Consider the following 17,463-nt stretch of genomic DNA (forward strand, 5'->3'; position numbering starts at 1 on the left):
ACCCATTCATTAATTATTTATTGAGTGCTAACTGTATGCCAGGCATGTTTCCAAGCATTGTGGATACATTGGTGAACCAAAGATCTCTGCTCTGTGGACCCTTTTCTTAGTGCACTACTGTTCAGTACAAACATAACATGAGCCACATATGTATTTCTAAACTTTCTAGCATCCACATTTAAAAAAAAAGTAATAGGTGAAGTTAATTTTAATAATGTATTAAATATATTAATATATAATATTAATGTTATAACATCTAATAATATTTTATTAATATCAATAGCTTATATTAAACATTAACAGATTTAAAATAAAATAATTAATATAATTAATATATACATATCATGTAAAAGTGTAAGCAGTATGTAAATTATTAATGAGATACTTTACATTCTCTTTTGGTTCTAGGCCTTGAACTTTGGTGTATATTTTACATTTATAGCATATCTCAGTTTGGGTTAGCTACGCTTCAAATGCTGGGGAGCTACTGTATTGGATAGTGCAGCTTCAGAACATACCGCTTGCTCTCTGTGGACCATGAAGTCAGACCATCTGGTCTGAGGTAGAGAATCAGTTCCTGGAAGTATTAGAATTTTCAAATAATTCAGACTCCTTACCCATGACCTGCGAAGCTTTGCATGATCTGTACAATACTTTATGAGAATATATATTGGTGTTGTATTCAAAGGTAAACCACCTGGCAATTTGCTTAGAAATTTTAACATGATAAGGGTTTTTTTTTTTTTTAATTGAGGTGAAATTCATATAACATAAGATTTACCATTTTAAAGTGAAAAATTCCTTGGCATTAGTGCATTCACAATGTTGTGTAATTACTACCTCTGTCTAGTTCCAAAATATTTTCATCAACCCCTATTCATTAAGCAGTTTCTCCCCATTCCCCCTCTTCCCCTAGCTCCTGGCAAGTACCAGTTTGCTTTCTTTCTCTATGGATTTGCCTATTCTGAATATTTCATATAAATGGAATCATACAATATGTGCCCTTTTATGCCCAGCTTAATGTTTTTGAGGTCCATCCATATGTCCATACTTTATTCGTTTTCATGACTGAATAATATTCTATTCCATTGTATGTGTATACCATAATTTGTTTATCCATTCATCTTTTGATAGATATTTGGGTTGTTTCAACATTTTGGCCATTGTGCATAGTACTACAAACATTCATGTACATGTTTGTTTGAGTACCAGTTTTCAATTCTTTTGAGTATTTACCTAGGAGTGGGATTGCTGGGTCATATGGTAATTCTGTGGTTAACTTTCTTAAAAAAACTTTCCAAGGAACTTAAATATTGTTTTCCACAATGGTTGCACCAGAAATACATGAGAATTTCAATTTTTTCACATTCTTGCCAGCACTTGTTACTTTCTGTTTTTTTTTTAATTTTATTATAGCCATCCTAGTGGGTGTAAAGTGGTACCTCATTGTGGCTTTGATTTGCATTCCCTAATGACTAATGATGATGATGTTGAACATCTGTCTTTTCATGTGTGACCATTTGTATATCTTCTTTGGAGAAATGTCTATTCAAGTCTTTTGCCATTGGGATTGTTTGTCTTTACTTGGTTAAGTTAGAAGAGTTCTTTATATATTCTGGATTCCAGACTCTTATCAGATATATGCTTTGCAAATACTTTCTCCCATTCTGTGGGTTGTCTTTTCACTTTCTTCATAATGGCCTTTAATGCACAAAAGTTTTTAATTTTGATAAAGTTCAGTTTTATCTGTATTTTTCTCTTGTTGCTTGTGCTTTTGATGCTGTATCTAATGATACATTGATACATTGCCCAACCCAAGGTCGTGGAGTTTTACCCTTATGTTTTCTTCTAAGACTTTTGTGGTTTTAACTCATATTTAGGTTGTTGATCCATTTTGAGTAAATTTCTGTATATGCTGTGAGGTAGGAGTCCAACTTCAGTTTTTTTTACATGTGAATATCCAGTTGTTCACCCAAGTTATTTCTTGGCATGAACCACTGCGAGATTGGTGGCCGTGGAAGCAAGCTTCTTCCAGTAGTTATTTTCACATTTTACATAGTCTTTATATTTTTATATTTTCAGTTTTTACTGTATCTTCCTGTTATCCCACTGTGTGTGAGGCATTTGAATTCTTTCTGATTTTCTTTTTTTTTTTTTTCCTTTCTCTCTCTCATATAGAGCAATGTCCTCTATCTCTGTATAAATTGAGATTCTTTCCCTTCTCTCAATTTATTTCTTTGGATTATGCTTATAGTGGTTATGCTTATAGTGTGAAGTAGGTTTTATTATCCTGAGCTATTGATATTACTTGGATGTATTTAAAAACTAAGAGGATGTTTTTGATAAAAATAGGGACTTTCACAGGTTACACTTGAATAAGGTTTGTCAAGAGAGGCATGGTGGTTAAAAACATAGATTTTGATCAGAGAGGACTCACATCTTGGTTCCATCTTACTTGTGTGTGACCAGAGGGAAGTTACTGAACCTCTGTAATAACTTCATTTGTCAAATAGTGATAATAATAGTATTTACCTTATAGAGTTGTTATAAGGATAAATGAGATAATGCATGCAAAGCTCTTAGCACAATGCCTGGTACAAATAGCACTGCCTCTACTGCTACCACTACTAAGAATCTTTTTTCCCTCCTCTCTCCTCCTTGGCCTTCTTTTCTCCTCCCTCCTCCCTTTTCTTTCCCCTGACAGCCTTTGTTCGTGTTCCCATTTTCCTAGTCTTTCTCTGACATTTCCATTTTTGAGTTCTCATTATTAGGGTCAGAAATCTGGGACCTGGGTGGATTAGGAATGACCTGGCTGGAAGGAGGAGGAGTGGTATTGGTGTGAACACTTCATGCAGGAGACTCTTGGCAATCTACCCTTTCTCATTTCCTCTCTTTTATGTTAACACTGTTGGTTTCCATTTTCATCAATAATTGAAGGCACCACAGGGAAGGGTGTCTGAATTTACTTTTTCAGGACAGATAGCTGCGATATTGCCACCTCAGTGTTAGATGATATAGGGAATAGTGATTTCTTAGGGTCACGTTGTTTCTTGAGATATGTTACATGTTAGGAATGACATTGATAATTTTAAAGAAAGGAGAAATTGAATGATGACATTTTCTTTCATCAGAAGTTCTCAGTACTTTACCTTTTAGCCTTTTCCTAGAGGCTAATGATCTTTAGAAAGAAGTGCTTGTTAACAGTGCTCTCTTGTAAGAATTTATCTAACATGGCATTTCAGTTGAGTTTTTAAAATATTTCTTTCCAGTTAACAGAAGATGAAATTGCAACTATTCTTAAATCTACTTTGAAAGGACTAGAATATTTACACTTTATGAGAAAAATACACAGAGATATAAAAGCTGGAAATATTCTCCTCAATACAGAAGGACATGCAAAATTGGCAGATTTTGGAGTTGCTGGTCAGTTAACAGTAAGTGTAATACTTTTGGAAACACTTTTGGTTTATATGTCCAGGTTTGAGTATGACTAAACTTTGATAATATCTTTTGGGGGTTATGGAAAGAAATGCATAACTTCATTATTATCAGGGAGAAGGAGCCATCATTTACATATTATTTATTACTTTTATTTACAATTTAAGAGACATTGATTGAAAATGAAAATATATATTGTCATCAAAATGCTTAAATATTCAGAAAGGAAAGCTACATTTGTTCATTTCTGTAGCTTTTATTGTTATAGTGCTATCTTTAATGACTGTCTTTAATGAAGGTAGTGGAGATAAGTTACTTGTGGACTCTTGGTTATTTCAGAATTCAAAGTTTCTAAGTATGTCATGTCACAACTAGTTGAAATTTTAGGAAAACAGTCAGTTTCAGATATAACCTGTAGTATTTGAGGGTTTCACATATGTAGTTTAAAGAGTATGTTGGCAAATACATTTCCTTAGTGTTTTTGTAGTAATATTTACGTCTGTGTAATGCTTTTGCAGGATACAATGGCAAAACGCAATACTGTGATAGGAACTCCGTTTTGGATGGCTCCTGAGGTAATTCAAGAAATAGGCTATAACTGTGTGGCTGACATCTGGTCCCTTGGCATTACTTCTATAGAGATGGCAGAAGGAAAACCTCCTTATGCTGATATACATCCAATGAGGGTAAGAATATGTCAGTGTTAAAAGTGTTGCCGTTTTGTAATGTCAGTGGAAATAAATATAGAGTAAAAAAGTTCATTTGAATTTGGGTTCTGTGCAAAAAATAGTAAAATTATCTGTCAGGGATTAGTGACTGTTTGTTAACTTCTTTCCCGCCTCGTATCCTTAATTGGGAGAAAAGAAGTGAAGTCTGTATTTCTCTCTACGGTCGCTGTTTTTCTCCCCCGAAAGTATACCTGTTAAATTTCCCCATAATTTTAATAGAAGAAAGGGTTGGTAAACCCCACTACATTATTCAGTTCATCGTATTCTGAATGTAGTAGTGGGAGGCTTGGAAGAAATCGCTTCTTTTCTACCCTCCCCTGCATATTGTACCTTTTTGTGTTTTTGTTTCTTGGTTTTTCCTTCTCTGGTCTGGCTAATGTTAAAAAAAAAATCCTGATTTCTAATATTGCTATGTGTAAGTGAATTAGGCGTATCTTTTTAGTGCTTAGTGAGAAAATGGAATTTCTTTTTTGAACATTATTATACGCTTCTATGAACTCCTTTTCTAGGATAAATTTTAGAGTTTTAAATGCATACCTTGCATATTCAAGTCTAATTGCCAATGCTTTATGGTTTGTGATGATAATAGTTTTAAAATTTATTACTATGTGAATCTCAATTCATTATAGATAAGTACATTTATCTTTGTAAACTTATTGCCCTCTAGTGGCTGTATTCAATTCAAGAAGAAAGGATATAGGAATGAAGGGAGAAAAGAGGCGGGGGAAGGAGAGAGAGTATGTGTGTGTGAAGAAGAGAAGAGAAGAGAAGATGGTTTCAGGGTGATTGGAGAAATGTGTGAAGTAAACGGATGGGAGGAAAAAATGCAACATTTTAGAATATTTGAAGAAGAATAAATTAGAATTATATCTGATATTACAATGCTATTGTGGATTGAATTTCAAGTGTAGGTAATAGTGTACTATTCTGAAATATTTAAAAATCTTCCTGCAGCTTAAAGATAATTCTTTGAGGAATATAATTGTATATAGTAGAGTATGTATCATCTTCCTTGTACGTATAAATTCCTCTTGCTAAAGTGAAACAAAAATAGCATGAATTGTTTGTTTGAAAATACTAAAATGAAATATAACAAGGTCAGCATAAAATCAACAACACAAATTCTCATTTCTTTTCTAATTATTAAATATCTTTTGTACTTTTAGTTAGAATGTTTTTAGGGTGATCCTCAAACTAGATGTATTTGAGTTTGAGTTAGTGAGGTTAGCTAAACTATCCAAGACAGCCTAGCTAAGTGCCAGAGCTGGGATTTAACCCAGGACTTAGATTATTACTGTTCTGCTTCCTCCAATATAAATCTCATTTCTTCCAACCAAATAGTTCCACATATTAAGTTTGACCATGAGGTAGTCTCTCTAGCAGGTAGTAAAGGATTTAAAAAGTAAAACACACTCAGTAGCTTCCCTCATCGCAAATTACATGACACTACTCTTCTACAACCAAGTATACTCCTAATCCAACATGATTTCTTTAAAAAAAAAAAAAAAGACATACAAAAAAATATATATCCATGTCTAAGAATTGAAAACTGAGTCAACCATTTTTTTAATTAAAAAAAATAAAAAAGAATCCAGGACCTCCTTCCTGCCCAATTAAATAGTAAAATCAACTTGAGAAATTCTGGAAGACTTGGCTTGGTTAGGGGTGCCAGTTAAGTAATACCCACACACGGCATACTTACACATCTTCCATCTCCCAGTTCCTACTGTACGTGACTGGGTAGACACCTGGCCCATCTTAGTGTGTGCGCATGCCACTGCCTATTGGAAGATCACTCACAAGCATTTAACATGGGGGGCAGAGGACAGGTGTCTTCATTTTGTCTGGGAGTGGACAAAGGGATATGGGAGTGTTAATTCACAGAATTAAAATGTCTTGATGGGAATGTCTTGGATGACGACTTCTCTTGTAAAGCTTGATATAGCAGGGTGCAGCCTTTCTCTGTGGTCTGATGTCTCGGTGTCCCTGTTGGGGTCAGATCCTAGAGACACTGGCCAGGAACATGCACCAGCCTTACTCCCGCCCTGACCTGATGGGGGGCTTCAGCACTTCGCCCTCAGACATCGTATGGCCAGAAATCGCGACTTAGGGGTGAAGCCCACGATCCCCTTTTTCTCCCGCTTTACATAGTTAAATTTTGGCTTGAATGACATGTTCTGTGCTCATGAAGTCTACTTTCTTACTTTTCATTTTATCTTTTTAACCCCTATGGTAACTTCCTAGGGCTGTCATAACAAATGACCACACATTTGGTGGCTTAAAACAATAGAAATTTATTCTCTTAAAATTCTGGAGGCCAGAAATTTGAAATGAAGGTGTTGACAAGGCAGCACTCCTTCCAGAGGCTCTAAAGGAGACTCCGTTTTTTGCCTCTTCCAGCTTTTGGTGGCTGGCTGCCAGAAATCCTTGGCATTCCTTGGATTGTAGCCGCATCACTTCAGTGTCTGCCTGCACCTTCACATTAACCTTCTCCTCTGTGTGTCTGTGCGTTTTCCTCTTCTGTCTGTCTCAAATTTCCCTCTGCCTTTCTCTCAAAAGGACACTCATCACTGGATTTAGGGCCCACTCCAATAATCCAGGATGATCTCTTCCTGCAAAGATTTTTTTTTTTATTTCAAATGAGGTCCCATTCAAAGGTTCTGGGGATTAGGATGTAGACATATCTTTTGGGGGCCGCTTTTCAACCCACTATATCCTCTATAATCTGTTCTCTTTTTTCAAATTGTATATCGTTTAAGATCAGTAATGACTAATTTCAGGACGTATCTCCTTGTCTTTCTTTTCCCAGTTTTTTTTTTATTGTGGTAAAATACACATAACATAAAATATACCATTTTAACCATTTTTAAGTATACAATTCAGTGGCATTAAGTACATTCACATCACACTGTCTACTACAGAAATTTTTATCATCCCAAACTAAAACTCTGTACACATTAAACAATAATTCTTCATTATCCCCTCCCCCCAGCACCTCATAACCACAGTTCTACTTTCTGTCTCTATGAATTTGACTATTCTAAGCATCTCAGATAAGTAGAATCGTACAATATTTGTTCTTTTGTGTCTGGCTTCTTTCACTTAGTATAGTGTTTTCAAGGTTCATTCATTGTTGTAGCATATATCAGAATTCATTCCTTTTTTAAGGTTGAATAATATTCCATTGTATGTATGTACCACATTTTGTTTAACCGTTCATCTGTATGCGAACACTTGGGTTGCTTCCACCTTTTGATTGTTGTGACTAATGCTACTATGAGCATGGATGGACATTTATCTCTGTGAGAGTCTGCTTCCAATTCTGTGGGTATATACCTAGAGCTGGGATTGCTGGATCATGTGGTAATTTTATGTTTAAGTTTTTGAGGAACCTGCATACTATTTTTTGTAGCATTGTGCTATTTTACATTCACACCAGCAATGCACAGGGATTCCAGTTTCTCCACATTCTTGCCAATACTTATGTTCTGTCTTTTGATAATAGCCATCCTAATGGAAGTGAAGTGTTATCTCATGGTTTTTTGTTTTTTTTTTTTTATAATTAATTCTAGGGCTTTCTTTCTTTTTTTTTTTTTTAATGCTATTCTTGTCTGCTTACATCCTTTTTTTTTATGTATGTATGTATGTATGTATGTATGGCTGTGTTGGGTCTTCGTTTATCTCATGGTTTTGATTTCCGTTTCCCTAATAACTAGTGATGTTGAGCATCTTTTCATGTACTTATTGTCCATTTGTATATCTTTCTTGGAGAAATGTCTATTCAGGTTATTTGCCCATTTTTAAATTGGGTTGTTTTTGTTGATTGAGTTTCTGGTCTCATTTTAATTGACTTTTCTCTAGTTTTGGTCTGCCTTTCAGCCAACATTTGCTGGCTGAAGTCGCCTAGCCCTTTGACTTTTTACTGCCTCTGCTTATTGTTCTTCCAGCCATCCCTTGTCAGTTTTTGTACCCCAGTTCTAATACTCAGTCTAAGTGCCTTTATAATTCTTCCTTTGTAATCAAACCATTGGGAGGTCTTTGAGTTAAAATGGATTTCAGACTTGCTAGTCTACAAGTAGAGGATTGCTTATTTGTATTTAATTATTAAATTACTTTGCTTCGTGCAATAGATGTGTGCTGGAGAATTTGTGTAAATATTTAATAGTTGTAAATTGGCATTTAAATTTTTGGGGATATTATTTTTTTTAAATAATTTTTAATGATTCCTTCAGTGATGAGCATAACACTCTTGAAACTTACCTGCCATGTAATTATGTATATTTTTATGACGGGACATATCCATTTTAGCAGTAATACAAAATTTAATCATTAATATTAAAATATTTTTGATTTAGTATTAACGTTAAAATAGGAGAAATGCATATTCTAATGTGGAGGCAAGAAGTCAACCTTTGGACCAGTTGGAGAATATATCTGCTGTCCTACATTGGTTATTTTGTGTTAGAGAAACTCAGTGTCACCTAAATGTGGATGTTTGATTTTTAAAGACAAGTACCCTCGCATTTTCTTCTTATGTTCTTTTACTTCTGTTCCCCTTTTCTTTATTTCCTTCTACAAATATTTAGGCACATTTATCATGTCCCAGTCAGACTTTGAGGATGTAGTGGTAAGCAGAGCAAGTATGTTTCCTGTTCTCTTGGAACTTACATTCCAGTGATAACTAGCATTCTAATAATAGACTTATTTAGCTTTCCGTGTGTGTGTGTAGAGGGTGTGCATATATATTCAGTTGTTTAGAATGTAAGACCGTATACTGTAACAACTTTTATTCAATTATAGGTATGTATGTATATTACAAATTATAAAGGATCATACGCCTATATGATTTTTATTATTTTGGCATTACATACATTACTTGTTTTTCTCCTTTGAACTTATCCTCATCTTCACTTTTTCCCCTCTCCCCACTGCTGCCTTTACTTCCTTTGACTGTTCCCTGTTGCCTAACATCGTGTGTACATGAATGCTCACACAGTCCCTTTCATACTTTTCTTTCTTTTCATACTGCCTCTCTTCCTCCCTATCTGTTCCCTACATTTTTCTGCCTGATTATTTTAAGTGATACCTTGATTCTACTAACTATACTTTCAGATCAGAAATAGCCAAGGATCCACAGGAGTGGGCAAATTGGATCATTGGAGAATTTCAGTATTACTTCCAGGACATGTGGTTTTTCACTCTATTTGAAAGTTAGAGTTGTTCTGCCCTGTGGTCCTAATACATATGGGAGTACAAGGCATTCCAGCCCCAAAATTGAGGATTAAGGTTTATTACAGTGACAGTTTCAACATATTTCTGTCTAGTCGGAGTTATTATTCTTAAAGAGATGAATAAGCAAGGAAAACAGAATAAACAGATCTCAGCTTCTCTTGGTTGAGTCTGCTGAGGTCACCCCGTGGGTTTCAGAGGGAAGGCAAATTCCCACTGTTAATTTATAATCAAATCTTGCTGTTGGTGTTGCCAAGTCCTCTGTAAACATGATTAGTTTGGTAACTACTGAGGAAGCAATCATCATTTTCTCACTGACATACTACTTATGTGAATATGAATTGTACTGTTGGAGACATATTTCCATTAAGTGTTGCTTAGATAAAGAAGTATGCTAGGAGGATTGAGCTGCTTTGTACGCAGAGGTGGAATTGGGGCCCGGCATCCCCTCCTCGCCTGGGCTGGGCCCTGCCCCATCCTATTTCTCCTGGTTGAGGTGGGCTCAGCCAAGAGCGTCCCCATCATTCCAGCGCAGCCCGCCGCACAACAAGCTTCTGGCTCGAGTTTCAGACCCGCGTTCACCCAGTGCTGGTGTCCTGTGCACTCCCATCCAGGTAGCAGGCTCTCCACAGCCAAACCTGCCAGCAGGGGAGCAGCTGGAGGGTCCTAAGCAGGCCCAGGACTCAGATCCCCGTTCTCCTACCCTTGGCATTGCACGGACACCTATGAAGACCAGCGGAAAGCCCCCAAGCCCACTGGTGAAACAGCTGAGTGACGTATTTGAGACTGAAGACCCCAGATTAAGTCTTCCCCCAGAACCTATTCTGCCCCTAGAGACACCTTCATCCTCTCAACTGGACTTGCCTCTGGGCACCCAGTTTTCCCTTGAGGATCCGACTGAGACTCCCTTCCAAGCAGGTGTTTTCCAAGGAGGAAACAGGACATCCCTCAGAGACCCCTATAGCCAGCCAGGGCTTGGACAAGCCCTTGAGAGACCCCGACACTCCTTGATCTTCAGGTTCTAAGCGCAGCAGACAGAAACCAAACAGCAAGGTGCTAGGGAGACATTCTCTCACCATCCTGCAGGGTGACAACTCCCCGGGACGCTGACACCAACGACAGGGTAAGCGGCCTTCTCCCCTGAGTGAAAATGTTAGGGAACTAAAGGAAGGGGCCATTCTGGGAACTGGACGACTTCTGAAAACTGGAGGATGAGCGTGGGAGCAAGGCCAGGGCCATGGCAAGGAAAATTGGCACTTCCCTTTGGTAGAGAACTAGGCTGTGCATGGGCCCAGCACCGGACTCACCACCAGGGGCCCAGTGATGTTCTGTGTCCTCTCACCCCTTCTTTCCCTGGGAGACTGGAAAGGCTCATTTTCTTCAACTCCCCCTATACTAGCAACTCTGGGACTGAGAGCTTCCTTAGCTTTCTTTGTGTCTTATGTGTTTCTGTATATTGTAGGAAGTGATTTAAAAAAAAAAAAAAGAATTACGCTAGACTCCATCTGTTTAAGATTTTAATGTGGGATACTGACAAAGGCAGTATTTCTCTGTATATGTGTGGGAGCATTCACAGGAGACAACTTAAATTGGTTTATTAATGATTGAAAGATGATTTACGTTTCATACTTTAAAATTAATGAATTAATTTTATTATTACACTGTATTTTTTTTATATACAGCAGGTTCTTATTAGTCATCCATTTTATACACATCAGTGAATACATGTCCATCCCAATCACCCAGTTCATCACACCACCACCACATCCCCCTGCCGCTTTCCCCCCTTGGTGTCCGTACGTGTGTTCTCTACATCTGTGTCTCAATTTCTGCCCTGCAAACCGGTTCATCTGTACCATTTTTCTAGGTTCCACATATGTGCGTTAATATACGATATTTGTTTTTCTCTTTCTGACTTACTTCACTCTGTATGACAGTCTATAGATTCATCCACGTCTCTACAAATGACCCAATTTCGTTCCTTTTTATGGCTGAGTAATATTCCATTGTATATATGTACCACATCTTCTTTATCCATTCATCTATCGATGGGTATTTAGGTTGCTTCCATGACCTGGCTATTGTAAATAGTGCTGCAGTGAACATTGGGGTGCATGTGTCTTTTTGAATTATGGTTTTCTCTGGGTATGTGCCCAGTAGTGGGATTGCTGGATCATATGGTACTTCTATTTTTAGTTTTTTAAGGAACCTCCATACTGTTCTCCATAGTGGCTGTATCAATTTACATTCCCACCAACAGTGCAAAAGGGTCCCCTTTTCTCCACACCCTCTTCAGCATTTGTTGTTTGTAGATTTTCTGATGATGCCCATTCTAACTGTTGTGAGGTGCTACCTCATTGTAGCTTTGATTTGCATTTCTCTAATAATGAGTGATGTTGAGCAGCTTTTCATGTGCTTCTTGGGCATCTGTATGTCTTCTTTGGAGAAATGTCTATTTAGGTCTTCTGCCCATTTTTGGATTGGGTTGTTTGTTTCTTTAATATTGAGCTGCATGAGCTGTTTATATATTTTGGAGATTAATCCTTTGTCCGTTGATTCGTTTGCAAATATTTTCTCCCATTCTGAGGGTTGTCTTTTCGTCTTGTTTATGGTTTCCTTTGCTGTGCAAAAGCTTTGAAGTTTCATTATGTCCCGTTTGTTTATTTTTGTTTTTATTTTCATTACTCTAGGTGGTGGATCAAAAAAGATCTTGCTGTGATTTATGTCAAAGAGTGTTCTTCCCATGTTTTCCTCTAAGAGTTTTATAGTGTTTGGCCTTACCTGTAGGTCTCTAATCCATTTTGAGTTTATTTTTGTGTATGGTGTTAGGGAGTGTTCTAATTTCATTCTTTTGCATGTAGCTGTCCAGTTTTCCCAGCACCACTTATTGAAGAGACTGTCTTTTCTCCATTGTGTATCCTTGCCTCCTTTGTCATAGATTAGGTAACCATAGGTGTGTGGTTTTATCTCTGGGCTTCCTATCTTGTTCCATTCATCTATATTTCTGTTTTTGTGCCAGTACCATATTGTCTTGATCACTGTAGCTTTGTAGTATAGTCTGAAGTCAGGGAGTCTGATTCCTCCAGCTCCGTTATTTTCCCTCAAGACTGCTTTGGCTATTCGGGGTCTTTTGTGTCTCCATACAGATTTTAAGATTTTTGGTTCTAGTTCCATAAAAAAGGCCATTGGTAATTTGATAGGGATTGCATTTAATCTGTAGATTGCTTTGGGTAGTATAGTCATTTTCACAATATTGATTCTTCCAATCCAAGAACATGGTATAACTCTCCATCTGTTGGTATCATCTTTAATTTCTTTCATCAGTGTCTTATAGTTTTCTGCATACAGGTCTTTTGTCTCCCTCGGTAGGTTTATTCCCAGGTATTGTATTCCTTTTGTTGCAGTGGTAAATGGGAGTGTTTCCATAATTTCTCTTTCAGATTTTTCATCATTAGTGTATAGAAATGCAAGAGATTTCTGTGCATTAATTTTGTATCCTGCAACTTTACCAAATTCATTGATTAGCTTTAGTAGTTTTCTCGAGGCACCTTTAGGATTCTCTATGTATAGTATCATGTCGTCTGCAAACAGTGACAGTTTTACTTCTTCTTTTCTAATTTATATTCCTTTTATTTCTTTTTCTTCTCTTATTGGCTAGGACTTCCAAAACTATGTTGAATAATAGTGGTGAGAGTGGACATCCTTGTCTTGTTCCTGATCTCAGAGGAAATGCTTTCAGTTTTTCACCATTGAGAATGATGTTTGCTGTGGGTTTGTCATATATGGCCTTTATTGTGTTGAGGTAGCTTCCCTCTGTGCCCACTTTCTGGAGAGTTTTTAATCATAAATGGGTGTTGAATTTTATCAAAAGCTTTTTCTGCATCTATTGAGATGATCGTATGGTTTTTATTCTTCAATTTGTTAATGTTTTATATCACATTGATTCATTTGTGTATTTTGAAGAATCCTTGCATCCCTGGGATAAATCCTACTTGATCATGGTGTATCATCCTTTTAGTGTGTTGTTGGATTCTGTTTGCTAACATTTTTTTTTTTTTTTTTTGCTTTTAAATTGAGGTGTTTTAATTATATGTCATTGCTCATAAACACACACAAGGGTATCAACTGGAAATAAGAAACACTTTTTCCCCTTTGGTGGGAAAGAGCTTCAAAACACCACAAAACCTTGACAGTATCACTACCTTCCTTTCTCATCTATTAGGCAGTCCTATCCACTACCTGACAACTTATAACTGTAATTTTAGGAGAGAGAAAAATAATTTGAGGAGAAAAAAGAATTTAGGGAGTGATAAAAACAGACAAAAAAATGACTTATAGTAAGGAAGAATATTATATTTCGCATTCTTAGAAACAGTTTTTCCCTAAAGCTATGAGGTTATACTGTTCCGCTTAATAAAATATTGACAGCTTAAAAAATGCTCCTGAGAAACTGCGTCCTTAGCCGCTGAGGGGAACAGAGAGCTCAGAGGGTGGCGGGAGTAGAAGGCCACTGCTGAAAGGTGGCTGTGTGCATGTGTGGCCACAACACAGGGAGCGCTGGCAGAAGGAAAACATCGGGTAACCCAGGACACACACCGGTCTGACGCTGAGCCATTCACTCCTGTCTTACTTTTCCAGTATGGCTCTCTCCACGTTCTTAAACTTCTTCAGTTCGACCATTAGTTCCCAATATCTGAGATACAGCCACATAAGCCTCCCATTGTGGCGCTTGTTGGTATTCCAGACGTCACCACAGTACATGTCATGCTTGAATATGTCAGTCAAGCCAGCCGCCATCTCTAGGTCAGCAGCAACTGGGTCAGTGGACGCTCGGACCAGCAAGCTCTTCTCGATCTCCAGCCGCTTGTGGCGAGGGAGAACCAGACTGCAGTAGATGCTCTGTCTTTCTGTGAGAGCGTCCTCGAACTCTCTCAGCAGAAGCCTGGCTCTCCGTTGCCAGTCCTCCTCCTTGTCCAGGCAGCTCAGGTATGCACTCCGCAAGGGCTGCCCCTTCTCCTGCAGGACCCGAGCCCGCTCCTGTTCCAGAAGCTTCTTCTCTTCTACCATCTTGCACTCCTGAGAGATGAGGGCTTCTCCGTAGCTAGTCATTCTGTTTTGTTCCTTTTCAAGTTCCAGGGACAACTGTGCCACGGCCCGCCGACTTTCTGAGATCGTGGCATGGTACTTGGCTTCGCGGTCCCGCTGGAAGGCAGCTGTTCTCTGATGGTATGCTTCCCTCTCTTTTTCTGTTTCTTTTCGGGACTCCCTAGACCAAATCCAACAAAAAGCAGCCAATCCCAGCATTGGAACCAACAGGGAATAATTCCATCTGCTTCCATCACCCCCATCAGCCCTGGAACTGGGCCGGATATTCCAATTTGGGGGGTCATTTAAGTTATTCATGGAGATACACCTCCGGCCGGGAAGTCGCGGCCCCTGTGCCCCTGTTTGCTAACATTTTGTTGAGGATTTTTGCATCTATATTCATCAGTGATATTGGTCTGTAATTTTCTTTTTTTGTAGTATCTTTGTCTGGTTTTGGTATCAGGGTGATGGTGGCCTCATGGAATGAGTTTGGGAGTGTTCCTTCCTCTGCAGTTTTTTGGAAGAGTTTGAGAAGGATGGGTGTTAGCTCTTCTCTAAATGTTTGATAGAATTCACCTGTGAAGCCATCTGGTCCTGGACTTTTGTCTGTTGGAAGATTTTCAATCACAGTTTTAATTTCATTACTTGTGATTGGTCTGTTCATATTTTCTATGTCTTCCTGGTTCAGTCTTGGAAGGTTATACCGTTCTAAGAATTTGTCCATTTCTTCCAGGTTGTCCATTTTATTGGCATAGAGTTGCTTGTAGTAGTCTCTTAGGATGCTTTGTGTTTCTGCAGTGTCTGTTGTAACTTCTCCTTTTTCATTTCTCATTTTATTGATTTAAGTCCTCTCCCTCTTTTTCCTGATGAGTCTGGCTAATGGTTTATCAATTTTGTTTATCTTCTCAAAGAACAGCTTTTAGTTTTATTGATCCTTGCTATTGTTTTCTTTGTTTCTATTTCATTTATTTCTGCTCTGATCTTTATGATTTCTTTCCTTCTGCTAACTTTGGGTTTTGTTTGTTCTTCTTTCTCTAGTTCCTTTAGGTGTAAGGTTAGATTGTTTATTTGAGATTTTTCTTGTTTCTTGAGGTAGGCTTGTATAGCTATAAACTTCCCTCTTAGAACTGCTTTTGCTGCATCCCATAGGTTTTGGATCGTCGTATTTTCATTGTCATCTGTCTCTAGGTGTTTTTTGATTTCTTCTTTGATTTCTTCAGTAATCTCTTGATTATTTAGTATTTTTTAGCCTCCATGTGTTTGTGTTTTTTACGTTTTTTGCTCGTAATGGATTTCTAATCTCACCGCATTGTGGTCAGAAAAGATGCTTGATATGATTTCAATTTTCTTAAATTTACTGAGGCTTGATTTGTGACCCAAGCTGTGATCTGTCCTGGAGAATGTTCCGTATGCGCTTGAGAAGAAAGTGTAATCTGCTGGTTTTGGGTGGAATGTCCTATAAATATCAATTAAATCTATCTGGTCTATTGTGTCGTTTAAAGCTTGTGTTTCCTTATTAATTTTCTGTTTGGATGATCTGTCCATTGGTGTAAGTGAGGTGTTAAAGTCCCCCACTATTACTATGTTACTGCCAAGTTCCTCTTTTATAGCTGTTAGCAGTTGCCTTATGTATTGAGGTGCTCCTATGTTGGGTGCATATATATTTGTAATTGTTATATCTTCTTCTTGGATTGATCCCTTGATCATTATGTAGTGTCCTTCCTTGTGTCTTGTAATAGCCTTTATTTTAAAGTCTATTTTATCTGATATGAGTATTGCTACTCCAGCTTTCTTTTGATTTCCATTTACATGGAATATCTTTTTCCATCCCTTCACTTTCAGGCTGTATGTGTCCCTAGGTCTGAAGTGGGTCTCTTGTAGACAGCATATATATGGGTCTTGTTTTTGTATCCATTCAGCGAGCCTGTGTCTTTTGGTTGGAGCATTTAATCCATTCACGTTTAAGGTAGTTATCGATATGTATGTTCCTATGACCATTTTCTTAATTGTTTTGGGTTTGTTTTTGTAGGTCCTTTTCTTCTCTTGTGTTTCCCACTTAGAGAAGTTCCTTTAGCATTTGTTGTAGAGCTGCTTTGGTGGTGCTGAATTCTCTTAGCTTTTGCTTCTCTGTAAAGCTTTTGATTTCTCCATCGAATCTGAATGAGATCTTTGCTGGGTAGAGTAATTTTGGTTGTAGTTTCTTCCTTTTCATCACTTTAAGTATATCATGCCACTCCCTTCTGGCTTGTAGAGTTTCTGCTGAGAAATCAGCTGTTAACCTTATGGGAGTTCCCTTGTATGTTATTTGTCATTTTTCCCTTGCTGCTTTCAATAATTTTTCTTTGTCTTTATTTTTTGCCAGTTTGATTACTGTGTGTCTTGACGTGTTTCTCTTTGGGTTTATCCTGTATGGGACTCTCTGCGCTTCCTGGCCTTGGGTGGCTATTTCCTTTCCCATGTTAGGGAAGTTTTTGACTATAATCTCTTCAGATATTTTCTCGGGTCCTTTCTCTCTCTCTTCTCCTTCTGGGACCCCTATAATGCGAATGTTGTTGTGTTTAACATTGTCCCAGAGGTCTCTTAGGCTGTCTTCATTTCTTTTCATTCTTTTTTCTTTATTCTGTTCTGCAGCAGTGAATTCTACCATTCTGTCTTCCAGGTCACTTATCCGTTCTTCTGCCTCAGTTATTCTGCTGTTGGTTCCTTCTAGTGTATTTTTCATTTTCAGTTATTGTATTGTTCATCTCAGTTTGTTTGTTTTTTAATTTTTCTAGATTTTTGTTAAACATTTCTTGCATCTTCTCGATCTTTGCCTCCATTCTTTTTCCGACGTCCTGGATCATCTTCATTATCATTATTCTGAATTTTTTTTCTGGAAGGTTGCCTATCTCCACTTCATTTAGTTGTTTTTCTGGGGTTTTATCTTGTTCCTTCACCTGGTACATAGCCCTCTGCCTTTTCATCTTGTCTATATTTCTGTGAA

The 17,463-nt window shown here is 37.7% G+C and overlaps 2 protein-coding genes and 1 pseudogene across 4 annotated transcripts in view; 2 read left to right on the forward strand and 1 right to left on the reverse strand.

Annotated features, from left to right (window-relative positions):
• STK3 (serine/threonine kinase 3) overlaps window positions 1-17,463 on the forward strand; it is a 314,394-nt gene that overhangs the window by 83,924 nt on the left and 213,007 nt on the right. For 2 of the 3 annotated variants that reach the window (XM_036830681.1, XM_036830682.1), the window contains 2 exons: window positions 3,270-3,434; window positions 3,957-4,124. The exons of the other annotated variant lie outside the window; for it this stretch is intronic. In XM_036830681.1, the coding sequence (XP_036686576.1) occupies window positions 3,270-3,434; window positions 3,957-4,124 (333 nt within the window). The remainder of the gene's footprint in view (window positions 1-3,269; window positions 3,435-3,956; window positions 4,125-17,463) is intronic. 3 annotated transcript variants of the gene reach the window in all.
• Window positions 9,787-10,673, forward strand: LOC118883759 (annotated as a pseudogene).
• On the reverse strand, window positions 13,924-14,833 carry LOC118883649 (coiled-coil domain-containing protein 127-like). Its single transcript, XM_036830685.1, has one exon. It carries the CDS (start codon window positions 14,796-14,798, stop codon window positions 14,022-14,024), a length of 777 nt encoding a protein of 258 aa, XP_036686580.1. The 5' UTR covers window positions 14,799-14,833; the 3' UTR covers window positions 13,924-14,021.

The sequence above is a fragment of the Balaenoptera musculus genome, chromosome 17 (genome assembly GCF_009873245.2).
Source record: "Balaenoptera musculus isolate JJ_BM4_2016_0621 chromosome 17, mBalMus1.pri.v3, whole genome shotgun sequence".
NCBI lineage: Eukaryota > Metazoa > Chordata > Mammalia > Artiodactyla > Balaenopteridae > Balaenoptera > Balaenoptera musculus.